The 14,811-nt window shown below is 43.2% G+C and overlaps 1 protein-coding gene and 1 pseudogene across 1 annotated transcript in view; one reads left to right on the plus strand and one right to left on the minus strand.

Moving 5' to 3' along the window:
• The window catches only part of ALKBH1 (alkB homolog 1, histone H2A dioxygenase), a 33,753-nt gene that overhangs the window by 17,316 nt on the left and 1,626 nt on the right, over positions 1-14,811 (minus strand). Inside the window, exons 2-3 of the mRNA XM_002824988.6 lie at positions 13,921-14,029; positions 4,331-4,493 (exon numbers count right to left, since the gene is read on the minus strand). Coding sequence (XP_002825034.1) covers positions 4,331-4,493; positions 13,921-14,029 — 272 coding nt within the window. The remainder of the gene's footprint in view (positions 1-4,330; positions 4,494-13,920; positions 14,030-14,811) is intronic.
• LOC112128806 (zinc finger MYND domain-containing protein 19-like) lies at positions 6,369-7,220 on the plus strand (annotated as a pseudogene).

Genomic DNA, 14,811 nt, shown 5'->3' on the forward strand with positions numbered 1-14,811 from the left:
GAATTTGACTGGCCTTTGTCCCTGGCTCCTGGTAGGGAGCTTCTAAACCCTTGAAATTTCCTGGTGATAAAAGTGTCACTGTTAATCAAGGTGGGCCCTTGGAACCACACCTGAGTTTGTGCTACGAAGGGAGGCTGGTTAGGAGGCTACGGCAGTGCTCTAGATAAGAAATGATGGCAGCTTAGACCAAGGCAGTTGTGATGGAGATGGTGAGAAATGACTGAATTTATTCTGGCTTTGAAGTCTGGGATATATACTAGAGGGTTGCATTTAAAGTTTTTTTAATCCTTGCACAGCGGCTGCATTCTATGTCTGGGATATGTCACGTTAGATTTATCTGGTCTCCTGTTGATGAACTCTTAGGCTGTTTCGCATTTTTTTTCTGTTACAAACAATGTCACAATGAAGATGTTTACACATAACTCTTTTTTTTTTGAGATGGAGTTTCATTCTTGTTGCCCAGGCTGGAGTGCAATGGCGTGATCTCGGCTCACCGCAACCTCCGCCTCCCAGGTTCAAGTGATTCTCCGGCCTCTGCCTCCTGAGTAGCTGGGATTATAGGCATGTGCCACCATGCCCGGCTAATTTTGTATTTTTAGTAGAGACGGGGTTTCACCATGTTGGTCAGGCTGGTCTTGAACTCCTGACCCAGATGATCTGCCCAACTTGGCCCCCCAAAGTGCTGGGATTACAGGTGTGAGCCACCGTGCCCGGCCTGCACGTAACTCTTGTACACTTTTACAACAATCTCTAGCTATGCCATTCACTTTGAAAAAAAAAAAAAAAAACAGAATTGAGGTACTCTAATTTTTTGAACAGTCCTTAAGTTCAATATTTTTTTTAAAATAATTTTTGCTTTTGCTTAAGTTCAAGTATTTCTTCTTCATTTCCTATTTAAAGTTTTTTCTTCCCTGACCATAGAATTCTAGAAAATTAAAACCAAAAGGATCTTAGAGGTCCTTTACTTCAGTGGTTCTCAATGTCAGAGGATGTTATGATACCTAATCAAAATCTCCAGGGGAACTGTTTTGAACAACAGACTCTCTCCTGTTCTGAGAGATTCTGGCAAAGTTGGGAGAGCTGCCATGTACTGTCCACATGACCCTGACTACCCATGATTCAATTACCTTGAATGGCTTATCCAGTCCAATACCTTCATTTCTCACACAAGGAAACTGAAGCACGTATCACATAGTGATACAATGAAAACTTGGCCTTAATCGATTTTCAATGCTGCCAGTACAATGTCTGAGCATATCAATTTCTTCCAACCCTTGACAACATAACGTATGACCACCAAATTTTTTATTTTTGCTAATTTATTAGACCAAAAAAAGGTATCTCACCATTGTTTACAGGATGATTTATTACAGAGATTCATCTGAGCTATCTTAAAAGACAGCTGGGATTTCTGCAGAGTCATATCCAGAAGGAAAAAAAATTACTTGAAAACACAGTCTGGTTTAATAGCAGTAGGTTCTCTTGGACTAATTTTACTCAACCACGATCTTCCTTTCCCCTGCTCTCAGTTGTGAAGAAGACACTACTAAAAGCTTATGGACAGGGTTTTCCTCACTGCTCCTGTCGATACCATAACCTACAGACCAAGGTTTAAAAAAAACCACTGAATTTTACTTCTCCTTTCCCCTTAAGAAAATCTTCTCTTTACTCTGTTAGAATCGGCATGACAGCTTCTGAAAACTACAACATTAAGGCCACGTAACACCAAACAGGACACAAAGTTGGTAAAATGGTTTTAACAGGCACTTTAAAGGACTTCTCACGTATTATCTTGTTTAATCCTCGTACTATTCAATAAGGAAAGAACTGTTATGAGACACAGAAAGGTGAAGGAACTTGCTCAAGGTTACACAGCTATTAAGTGGTGGAGCTGGGATCTGAACACAGTCAGTCTGACTCCAGAACTGGTGCTCTACATTAGTGGTTCCCAACCTTTTTGGCACCAGGGACCAGTTTCATGGAAGAGAATTTGTCCATGGATGGAGTGGGGATGGGGGGTGGTTTGGGGATGAAACTGTTCCATCTCAGATCATCAGGCATTAGATTCTCAATAAGGAGTGCGCAACCTACATCCCTTGCATGTACACTTCACAACAGGGTTCACGCTATGAGAATCTAATGCTGCTGCTGATCTGATGGGGCGAAGCTCAGGTGGTAATGCTCGCCTGTCTAGGTCTGCGGCCCCATGGTTGGGGACCCCCCTGCTCTACATGACTAAACCCTTTACCATCTGGCCCAAATCCACCTCTCCTCCTTCATGTTTTACCAATTCTGCCTACTTATGGCTTCCAGGAAGCATCTTCTATAATCTACCTCCAGCCTAGCTACTTAAGTGACCATTCCCATTATATCTTATAATGTCTATCCCTGCATCTATCAAATTGTATTTATTTATTTATTTATTTTTAGAGACAGTCTCTCCTCGGCCTGCCGAGTAGCTAGGACTACAGGCACACACCACTATGCCCAGCTAATTAAAAAAATTTTTTTTTGGGCCAGGCACAGTGCCTTACACCTGTAATCCCAGCACTTTCGGAGGCCGAGGTGGGCAGATCACCTGAGGTCGGGAGTTCGAGACCAGCCTGACCAACATGGAGAAACCCCTACCTCTACTAAAAATACAAAATTAGCCACGTGTGGTGGTGCTTGCCTGTAATCCCAGCTACTCTGGAGGCTGAGGCAGGAGAATGCTTGAACCTGGGAGGTGGAGGTTGCAGTGAGCCAAGATCATGCCATCGCCAGTCCAGCCTGGGCAACAAGAGCGAAACTCTGTCTCAAAAAAAAAAAAAAAAATTTTTTTTTTCATAGAGATGGGGTCTTCCTATGTTGCCCAGGCTGGTAACTCCAGGCCTCAAGTGTTCTTCTCACCTTGGCCTCCCAAAGTGTTGAGATTACAGGCATGAGCCACCAAGCCCAGACCCAAATTGCATCTAATTATCTGTTTGTATGTTTTTGAACATAACTAAAGTACAAATTTCTTGAAGACAGGAACTGTTTTTTATCTGCCTTTGAATCTCTAACACTAAAGCATAGTGTCTGACACATAGCAGAAACTCAATAGATATCTACTGAATAAACATAAGAAAGCACACATCCTATGCTCTTGTCTCGCAGGACGATTTATTCTGTCTTAAATATTGTATCTTTGCTCAGGCTGCTTTCTCTACTCAGTAGAGACTTTTTACTTTTCTGACGGGTAAACCCCTATTCATTTTTGAAGATTAGTTCAAATGGACAGTGAAAGGAGGATAACCCAATCAAAAAATCATTTTTTAAGGCCGGGCTTGGTGGCTCACACCTGTAGTCTCAGCACTTTGGGAATCCGAGGCGGGGGGATCACCTGAGGTCAGGAATTGAGACCAGCCTGGCCAACATGGCGAAACCCCATCTCTACTAAAAATACAAAAATTGGTGGGGCATGGTGGCGGATGCCTGTAATCCCAGCTACTCGGGAGACTGAGGCAGGAGAATCGTTTTAATCCAGGAGGCAGAGGTTGCAGTGAGCTGAGATCGCGCCACTGCACTCCAGCCTGGGTGACAGAGTGAGACTCTGTCTCAAAAAACAAAAAACAAACAAACAAAAAATCATTTTTTCTTCGTTCACAAGTCTACCCTGCCTGGAATAATTATTTCCTCCTCTATGCTCCCACAGTATTTTTCTAAACCCCATCATAACACTTTCTGAGCTCTACAATAATTATTCCCATAGGTAATGCATTCTTGCCAGAGACTATGCACTGCTGAGTACAGGGAGGGTGCCTTTATCTTTCTGTGTCCAATGCCTAGCATCATGCCTGACACACTACTGACCCTCATTAAATATTTGTGGAATGAATGAATGAATGTTAAAGCATGAAGGTGAAAATATTAGTTCTTCTCATGAGGAACAACTGACCTATCATAAAATGGCTAGTACCACTGAATCCATCTAGGAGGGTAGAAGCAAAGAGCTTTCGATGTTACCTTTCCTAGGATACCACAAGCCTTCAAAGGAACTCACTTCAAGTAGAAAAAAATGGCTGAAGCTAATGGAAATGGATCATGTGATGATTAATGAGGATGAACTCAATTATCTAAGTTATGATAAGCAAGTCTTTAAAATGGATCTCAATTTACTGTAACTGTCAAAGCATCTGTCCAAATGTTCCTGGGGAAAGAATACAATTGTGCTGTTTTTGCTTGGAAACAATGAGGGGAAAAAAAAAACCCAGCCAGTCACTTTTACAGCATTGTTATAGAACAGTTCCTTCAAAGACCTGTGATGATCTGAGCTGAGTATTAACACTTCATTCTGATTGACAAGACTTACCTCAGGAACTCTTTGCTCTGTTCCCACAGATCTTGGGTCTCTTCTTTAGACATGTGTTTGTCCAGGTTACATACATTAGGTTTCTGGGAATATAACTTCAGGCACTGTTTCACCCAGTGCCACTGGTAACCTGGGAGGAAGGGGTTTGGGATAAAAATAAACCCTATACAAAAGATGGGTGGGGAAAAAAAGAAGAGGGGGAAATTCTCCATCAGTTATTCAAATAATTTTGACATCTTTATACTCACTATTTTGTTATTTACTCCCCATATTTTTTTGGTCATGCTTCAAGTTAATGAACAGGTAGGTTTTGATGAACATAGACATCTACTACTATGCAAATGTGTCTGGCTTTCTAGGTATTCTCAAGAGAAATAAATATTCCACAATAACTGTTATCCCAAAGCAAACTTTAGAATTGGAAGTGGTAAAAGTACACCTCTAATTTTTATCAGGTCTTGACACTTAAGAGTCATCCAAGACTTCTTTACCTCCCTATTTCATTTATTACAGGCATGATTACATGAAATCTTATAATGAATTTTAGCTAAAACATAGATTTGAAAGTCATCATCTAATGAATGGCGTGCTGATTATTGGTCTATTTTCTCTCAGTTTCAAATCCACTCTTCTATACTTAGCTTCATAATATGGGGCTGAGACCCTGCCAACTACATTTCTTATTTGCCAGCTGGCTGTCTGCTAACCTGTGCCTATAAGGGTCACTAATGGAAGACTGGAGGGCGGAAGTTGGTTCTAATGTAGTTTTTCCACATCACTAGAATCAGCCTCATTATGTCCTCTCCTCAGAAGTCTAAGCCCCAGTTCCATGTAGTCCCTTTTCCAAGCTTCTCAATGTAGTAATCCTAAGCTCTTTTGTTCTTCCTCTCAGCTGTAGGGGTGACAGTTGCTTCCTGCAGTTACTGTCTCTGTAATATCTCAGTGTTTGCAAATTCCTGCAGTTAGTGTCTCTGTATTATCTCAGTGTTTGTGAACAACTACAGCATGTGTGTTAAAGATCTTTGTGACCTTGACAGCAACCTAACCTCATTTTTCTCTGTAAAAGATTAATAATAGGCCCGGCATGGTGGCTCTCGCCTGTGATCCCAGCACTTTGGGAGGCCGAGGCGGGCGGATCACATGAGGTCAGGTGTTTGAGACCAGCCTCGCCAACATGGTGAAACCGTCTGTACTAAAATACAAAAATTAGTCGGGCGTGGTGGCAGGCACCTGTAATCCCAGCTACTCGGGAGGCTGAGGCAGGAGAATCACTTGAACCCAGGAGGTGGAGGTTGTAGTGAGCCAAGATCACGTCACTGCACTCCAGCCTGGGTGACAGAGCCAGACTCTGTCTCAAAAACAAAAGATAAATAATAACATTGAACTGGAATCCTATGCATGGTAAAGATTCATTCATTCATCAAACACACAATACATGCCAGGCACTTTCTTTCTTTCTTTTTTTGAGATGGGGGTCTCTCTCACCCTGTTGCCCAGGCTGGAGAACAGTGGTGTGATCTTGGTTCTCTGCAACCTCCACCTCCCGGATTCAAATGGTTCTCCTGCCTCAGTCTCCCAAGTAGCTGTGATTACAGGTGCCTGCCACTGTACCCAGCTAATTTTTTTTATTTTCAGTAGAGACGGGGTTTCACCATGTTGGCCAGGCTGGTCTGTACTAGGCACTTTCTTAAGAATTAGAGGTCAGTGCATGGCAGGTCTGGCATGAACAAGGTGAGCCGGGCCTGGTCGTGTCCCACCCGGGGCCCGCCTGGCCTGACCCTAGCCCTGGCCTTGCCCCAGCACCCCTGTCTCCTATGGGAGTGGCACTGCTGGCTGACAGCATAGGCCTGGCCATGACTGACTTCAAATTGGACATCACATGGCTCAGCTCAGTGGCTGCGAGGGAGCCACCTGTGTAGCTGTACTAGCCAGGGACCTTACCCTCATGAGAGCTCTGTTCCTGTCACCAGTGGCTGTAGCTTCTGGTAGGAGAGAGTAGTAGAGGCAGTATGCAGTCAGATAAAGACCAAATACACTGATAGATGAGCAAAGATATCCTGCTGGTGGAGAGATACTCCTCTGAGGTCCAAATGGAAATAGATGCAGATGGAAATAGTACTAAGATATTCAGGTATGCTTTTGACAAGCACTGAGAAAGAGGATTGGGAAGATTCCTTCATGAGATGCTGTGGGAGCACAGAAGAGGCATGACCCCTGGGTTCCGGATGGTACATCTCAATGCCCTGACTGAGGACAACTGCCTGGACAACCTGTAGCTGGTGCTGTGGGGCTGGTGGCCCAAAGCCAAAGAGACCTCCAGAAGAGGGAGCAAAGCTTGTACTGGCTTGCAATTCAGCAGCTTCCCATGGACCCCAAAGAAGAGCAGTGACCTGTCCTAACTGTGACCTGGTACTATAACACCAATGGAGATGTGGTGGAAGAGTTGAATTCTTACACCTACTATAGTAGCATTACCCTTCCTGCACAGTGATTGAGAAGTAGCTCCAGGAGTTCAAAATCTGTGGGTGCTGCCAGGTGGCCCGGTACTGAGGCTCTGAGTGCCAGCAGGAGCGCGCTGGCCACCATGAAGCACTGTTAGGAGAGGAAGCACCCCTTCCAGCATGAGCTCAGCTGGAGCAATGACGGGCAATGGAGCTGCACATGCTCGCAGTCCCTGGGCTCTACCTTGGGCACAGCAGACAGACTGGTGGTTGAACCTGGAGGTGTTGAAAAAGCCAGCTGTGGGCCCAGAACAACCACCAAGAGACTCTCGATGTCACTGGAAGTCTGTAGGAAGATAGCGTCCCTTCCAGTCTTAATCTCCAGCAAAGACAACCGGGAGACTCTGGCCAGGATGTTTCTCATTATTTATATGTTAATAGGTTTGTAAATTCACGTGCAGGTTTTTTGGAAGGAGGCACTGAGAGGGGTAGAAATTACAAATAAAATCATTTGCTGTAATAAAAAAAAAAAAAAAAAAAAAAAAAAAAAAAAAAAGAATTAGAAGCCGGGCATGGTGGCTTGGCTGATGCCTGTAATCCTAGCACTTGAAAGGCCAAGGCAGGCAGATCACTTGAGCTCAGGAGTTTGAGACCAGCCTGGGCAGCATGGTGAAACCCTGTCTCTACAAAAAATACAAAAATTAGCCAGGCGTGGTGGCATACACAGGTAGTCCCAGCTACTTGGGAGGCTAAGGTGGCAAGATCGCTTGAACCCAGGAGGCACAGGTTGCAGTGAGCCAAGACTGCACCACTGTACTCCAGCCTAGGTGACAAAAACAGACTGCCTCAAAAGAAAAAAAAAGAATTAGAGATAAAGAGATAAAAAACCTTGTCTGGAGAGGGGGCAATAAAGACAAGTTAAACTCCTTTTTGTAAGACCAGCTATGAAAGAAAATAAAAGCTTAGCATAGTCATAGAAAAACAGAGTTAAGAGGGTAGTTTTTGGTTTTTAAGGACTGGCAAGACCTAAGTATGCTTACAGATTGTGAAGAAAGAGCCAACAGGGAAGAGCCAATTGGAAACAGAAGAGAGGAAAGAAATAGAGCAAGGTCTTGAAAGCTGGAAGAGGTTTAAGAAGGTGAGATGGATCAAGAGGGTAGAGAGACTGGCTTTGAACTAAAGGAACTCCTCCTCTATGACTGGATGGTGGAAATGAGAACATTTGCTTATAAGTGTGGGGGGCACTGAAGGCTCAAAGGGTTTGTGCCTGAAGGACTCAGTTTTCCCAATAAGATAAATAGCGAGGTCATCTCAACAAGAGTGAGCATGGTTGGACAGGTCCTGAGGAACAAGAAGGAATCCAAGCAATGATATAAAAGCCAAGCATCATATATTAGTGTAATGTTCCCCTTGCAAAAGGATTTTAAAAACAGATGAACAGACTAAAGCTTACAGATTGCTGAATTAAATGCTGGCAATAATTTGAAGGTCTTCAGTTCCTGGTTGAACTCCAGATCTAGTCTAGACCAGAGGTCAGCAAACGTTTTCTGTCAAGAACTAGATAGTAAAGACTTTAGGCTTTGACAGTTATTTGGTCTCTTTATTTATTTTTTATTTTTTTGAGACGGAGTCTTGCTCTGTCACCCAGGCACAATCTTGGCTCACTGCCACCTCCACCTCCCAGGTTCAAGCGGTTCTTCTGCCTCAGCCTCCTGAGTAGATGAGATTACAGGCTTGGACTACCACGCCTGGCTAATTTTTGTATTTTAATTTATTTTCTATTTTTATTTTTTTAGTAGAGACGGCATTTCGCCATGTTGGCCAGGCTGGTCTTGAACTCCTGGCCTCAAGTGATCTGCCTCGGCCTCCCAAAGTGCTGGGATTACAGGCCTGAGCCACCGCGCTTGCCCTTATTCGGTCTCTTTAGCACTCAATTCTGTCACTGTAGCCAGAAAGTAGCCATACATAGTAAGTAAACAAAAAGGTGTGGCTGTATTCCAATAAAATGTATTTATAATAAAAGTGCAGTTTGCCTGCCAAGTCCTGGTGTAGACTATTAGCAATAACGACACATTTTATGGAAATATCCTTAGGGAGAATTACTATGGAAAGCAGACAGTAAAGACACTGAGCTGAGAGCCTAAAACAGAAACAACTTTGTTATTACTTAACTACTTTTCCTCTCTTCTCTTTGGCATATAATTTAGTCATAAATTAATGGAATAATGATGAAGTTTAATAACAGCAATTAACAATAAATAAGTTTATTCCTAAGTCATGAATTATAGTAGCTGCTAAAAATAACTAGATGCCTACAAGTGTCAGACACTGTGCCAGCAACCTTACGCTATCTCATTAATCTTCAGTAACTCTATGAGGAAGTTATTAATCCAGTTTTGCAGATAAGAGAACAGAATTTCAGAGGGGTAACATGGCTTCACTGATTCATCCCTCTCTCCTGGCCCATCACAAGGCTAGCACACATTTGGGATAAGACAGACAATCTGGGATACGACAAAGAAAGTTGGATTTGTGGCCATGGAACAAGCAAAACCAGTAAGCCCACACAAGCAACAAACCTATGCTCTTTGCATTATAAATATTAGGTTCTGGCTGGGCGTGGCGGCTCATGCCTGTAATCCCAGCACTTTGGGAGGCAAGGAGGGCGGATCATGAGGTCAGGAGATCAAGACCATCCTGGCTAACACAATGAAACTCCATCTCTACTAAAAAGTACAAAAAATTAGCCGGGCGTGGTGGCGGGCACCTGTAGTCTCAGCTACTCGGGAGGCTGAGGCAGGAGAATGGTGTGAACCCTGGAGGCGGAGCTTGCAGTGAGCAGAGATCGCGCCACTGCACTCCAGCCTGGGCAACAAGCAAGACTCCATCTCAAAAAAAAAAAAAAAAAAAAACTAACCAAATGGATCTCTGAACAATATCATCAATGGTCCACTATCCGAATTTCATGTGGTTCAGCTGAAAGGAGGTTATGCCATCGTAGAAATACATAGGAAATAACCTGAAGATTCCTCTACTGTACTAAATCTTACTAAAAGCACTTAAAATTCTATGTCTAGATTCTTGCAGATATAGAAAAAAACTAGACAGCTTAGAGATATTCAATGTGGACAGGTTCTTCATTGCAGTTGATTAATCCTGTTCCACCATTTAATATTATCAATAGCATACACTCCAAACTAAACCTAATGACCAAAGTCAATGAGCTTTTGGCATCAAGGAAACCTCATACAGACAAAGATTTTTACCAGTAATCTGATTTTTCATATGTCTTCTAAAGTAGCTCCAAAATGCATTTGGATTTTATGTTTCATTTATCAGTTAAATTCTCCAAATAGTTTGGGAGAATGATAGGATCATCAATATTATGGAAAAAGATAGGAAACCCCCCGACAACCTACCATCTGCTATCATCACAATTTCACGAAATAAAGAATATTATAATATTCCCAAACATATTAGACTAAAGGAATAATACTTCTGGTTTAGTCCAAGCTTGAATGGTGACAGGAAATTTAATATCTCTTTAGGCAGTCCATTTCAGACAACTGTTGTCTTCTTTTTAGTGGGTTAAAATCTGCCTCCTAGCCAGGCACAGTGGTTTAGGTTTGTAATCCCAGCACTCTGGGAGGCCAAGGCAGGGGGATCACTTGAGTCCAGGAGTTCCAGACTAGCCTGAGCAACATAGTGAGACCCTCATCACTACAAAAAATAAAAAAAAAAAAAATTAGCTGGGCATGGTGGTGCAAGCCAATGGTCCCAGCTACTAGGCAGGCTGAGGTGGGAGGAACATTTAAGCCTGGGAGGTCAGGGCTGCAGTGAAGCGTGACTGTGCTAATGCACCCCACTGGGTGACAGAATGAGACCCTGTCTCAACAAAAAAAACAAAACCAAAATCTGCCTATCTTGCATCTACATGTTCTCCAGATTAAAAAAAAAAATCTGCCTCTCTATAATTTTCAGTCGTTGGTCTTGGGTTCTGACACCTAGAGCAACCCCAAATCATTTTCAAGTGCTTGATAAATGCACTGACCTAAGCAGTTAACATATACATTAACATTTAATCCTCATAAGAACCTTATGAAGTAGGTACTATTTTTATATACATTTTACATATGATGAAACTGAGGACAAGAGAATTTAAAAACTTGCCCAAAGTCTTACAGTTAGTAGATGGCAGAGCCCAGGATATGAACCCAGGTAACCTGGCACCAGAACCTATGCCTTAACCACTGGTGTGCACTGCTTCCCACCACTTCTTGTGCAGGACAATTTTTCAATGTTTAATGCTGTCATGTTCCCCCATAAGTCTTTTCTTCCTTAGATTCTGTTTCTGGTTTCCAGGCCTGTTATCCTCTTGTTCAAGAGGATGTGTCCTCACACGTTGTAGTATATACTCAGCTTCCTTCAGATTAAGTCAGATCCAGAAGTAAACACAATCCTTTTGATCAACTCAGAGTGAGAAGAGACTGTTCTCTCCCATATTTTGGATATTATATTTCTATTAAATACAGCTTATAGGGGAAAGTAAGTAAAAAAAAAATAAATAAACACAGCTTATAATGGCAAAAGAGACAGAATAAACTCTCCAAGGATATAATGAGACACCCACCCAAAAGATGTGGCTTAATTAAGCAGCAAATCCCAGAAAGCCTTAGAAAGCAAGTACAGCAGTTTAGACAATTTAAAAGTCAAGTGGGGTTAAGTTTGTGGCATGAACCATCTGTTAAGGGGAGAAAGCCTAGAGCAACAGAGAATCATGGCCTTAAAAATAGGTACTAGAGGCCGGGCGTGGTGGCTCACGCCTGTAATCCCAGCACTCTGGGAGGTCAAGGCAGGTGGATCACCTGAGGTCAGGAGTTCAAGACCAGCCTGACCAACATGGTGAAACTCCATCTCTACTAAAAACACAAAAAAGTTAACCAGGCGTGGTGGCTGGTGCCTGTAGTCCCCGCTACTTGGGAGGCTGAGACAGGAGAATTGCTTGAACCTGGGAGGCAGAGGCTGTGGTGAGCCGAGATCACACCACTGCACTCCAGCCCAGGCGACAGAGCAAGACTCTGTCTCAAAATAAATAAATAAATAAATAAAAATAAGTGCTAGAGCTGAAAGGTGAAGAGCGGCCTCCAAGAACAAGACTATTGGTGATGCATGCTCTACATTTACCCAAACTCAAGAGGAGCCAGGCTGTTATATCTTCCCATGCTATTAACAAGTATTTCAGTGGTCATAATGTACTAAGAGCTGTACCATAGAGTCCTGGCCATTGGCACAATGAAAACTAACATTTCTTTTTAAAGATTTCTCTTACTTTTAACCCATATCTGAAATCACAAGTGCAATGTTAACTTTTACAATGGCCCCAGGAGCCTAGAAAAAAGGTTAATAACATTACCTATTCTTCATTATTTTCTTAATCTCATTCTCTGTAAAACCAGCTACCCAACATTACTAAATTAAAAATTGCACACGAATCTATTAGAATTGCTTGAGACGGGTCTCATTTTGTCACCCAGCCTGGAGTGCAGTGGCACGATCTCGGCTCACTGCACCCCAAGCAATCCTCCTACCTCAGTCTCCTGAGTAGCTGAGACTACAGAGGCATGCCACCACACTTGGCTAATTAAAAACATTTTTTTTGGCCAGGTGAGGTGTCTCACGCCTGTAATCCTAGCACTTTGGGAGACCGAGGCGGGTGGATCACTTTATGTCAGGAGTTCGAAACCAGCTTGGCCAACATGAAACCCTGTCTCTACTAAAAATACAAAAATTAGCTGAGCGTGGTGGCATATACCTGTAGTCTCAGCTACTCGGGAGGCAGGAGAATCACTTGAACCTGGGAGGCGGAGGTTGCAGTGAGCTGAGATTGTGCCACTGTACTCCAGCCTGGGCGACAGAGTGAGACTGTCTGGGAAAAAAAAATTTTGTTTTGTAGAGACAGGGTCTTACTATGTTACCCGGGCCGGTCGCAAATTCCTGGGCTCAAATGATCCTCCCACCTTGGCCTTCTAAAGTGTTGGGATTATAGGCGTGAGCCACCTCGCCTGGTCCCTATTAGTTCTTTTTTTTTTTTTTTTTGAGACAGAGTCTTGCTCTGTGGCCCAGGCTGGAGTGCAGTGGCACAATCTCGGCTCAACAAGCTCTGCCTCCCGGGTTCATGCCTTTCTCCCGCCTCAGCCTGCCAAGTAGCTGGGACTACAGGGGCCTGCCACCATGCCCGGCTAATTTTTTGTATTTTCAGTAGAGATGGGGTTCACCTTGTTAGCCAGGATGGTCTCAATCTCCTGACCTCGTGATCCGCCCGCCTCGGCCTCCCAAAGTGTTGGGATGACAGTAGTGAGCTACTGCGTCCAGCCTTTTTTTTTTTTTTTTTTTTTTTGAGACGGAGTTTCCCCCTTATTGCCTAGGCTGGAGTGCAATGGCGCGATCTTGGCTCACTGAAACCTCCGCCTCCTGGGTTCAAGCGATTCTCCTGTCTCAGCCTCCCAAGTAGCTGGGATTACAGGCATGCACCACCACGCCAAGCTAATTTTTGTATTTTTAGTAGAGACGGGATTTCACCATGTTGGCCAGGCTCGTCTTGACCTCCTGACCTCAGGTGATCCACCCACCTTGGCATCTCAAAGTTCTGGGATTACAGGCATGAGCCACCACGCCTGGTGAGGACTTTTGATGTCATTAATTGTAATTCTTTATTAAATATGTTCAGCCTTGACAGCAACAAGTTTTAAGTTGTTATGCCATTTGAGAATGTGACTAAAGGGACAATTATGAATTATTCATAACTATTATATGACATTTATTACAATGATAATGATAAATTATTCTTCACAGCACTTCTGCCAAATCAGATGTTCAGAGTTGTGGCAGGGAGCCCAGAGGCAATGTCCTTATTTTTTCAATGGTCATGCCACTTTCTGCCACATTTGCAGGCACTGCTGACTCCTGTTCTATCCTTTGAAAACGGACGTCTTAGACAAGGTACAGTCTAGAATCGGTTTGGAAATGAAACATTTATCTGTTTATTATGTGTATCCTTTGTCTATTTACTTGCTCACAGTACCTTCTTTGAAGACATGAAGACATAAATGATTCAGTGATATTGCCTTCTCTGAGGTCAGTTACACTCACCAGGATAGCCTTTGAGTCCATAGGCTTGCCACTTGCTGACGGGCTGAAGACCTGCTCTATATGCATTCTGCTCACTGACAGAAGACACATTTAGCTGAGATTTGATCACCTGGCAGGAAGGAAACAGAAGTTAAAGGACTAAATCTATTTTGCAGGTCAACCCTGGGAACCTCAAACCTCCAAAGACATTTCTTGTATGAGGCAAAGCTAGGATTCTTGTTTAAGATACAGAACTTTGCTCTATTGCTCAGGCGAGTGCAGTGGCATGATCATAGTTCACTGCAGCCTCAAGTGATCCTCCTGTGTTGGCCTCCCAAAGCAATGGGATTAGAAGTATAAGCCACTGTGCCTGGCCAAAGCAAGGAGTACTAAGTCTGGGGTTAATCTTAGCTGTACTGCTTACTTGATCTGGGCATTTTAGATGAGTCATTTAATGTCTTAGAGCCTCAGTTTCTCATCTATATAGTAACAGCAGAGTTACCCAAAATTAAGGCAAAATGGTAATAAGAAAATTTAAGCAGGCTAATTTTGGCTTTCAAAACTACTTTTTCCTGTGACATCACACCTTTGCAACTTCTTATGGGGCTGAATCATGAAAGGTGCTTGGTGTACTGAAATATCTTGAGTCACAAAGCTATTTACTTCAGTTAGGGCTAACAGTAATGCTTTTGAGACACTTGTATAGAGTTGGTATTTAAACAGAGCTATAAGGAACACCAAGCTGGACAGGGTGAGAAAATGAAAAGAGAAGGCCGGTCGCAGTGGCTCACGCCTGTAATCCCAGCACTTTGGGAGACTGAGGCAGGCGGATCACGAGGTCAGGAGTCCGAGACCAACCTGGCCAACATGGTGAAACCCCGTCTCTACTAAAAATACAAAAATTAGTTGGGT

Source organism: Pongo abelii, chromosome 15, assembly GCF_028885655.2.
Source record: "Pongo abelii isolate AG06213 chromosome 15, NHGRI_mPonAbe1-v2.0_pri, whole genome shotgun sequence".
In the NCBI taxonomy this organism is placed as follows: Eukaryota; Metazoa; Chordata; class Mammalia; order Primates; family Hominidae; genus Pongo; species Pongo abelii.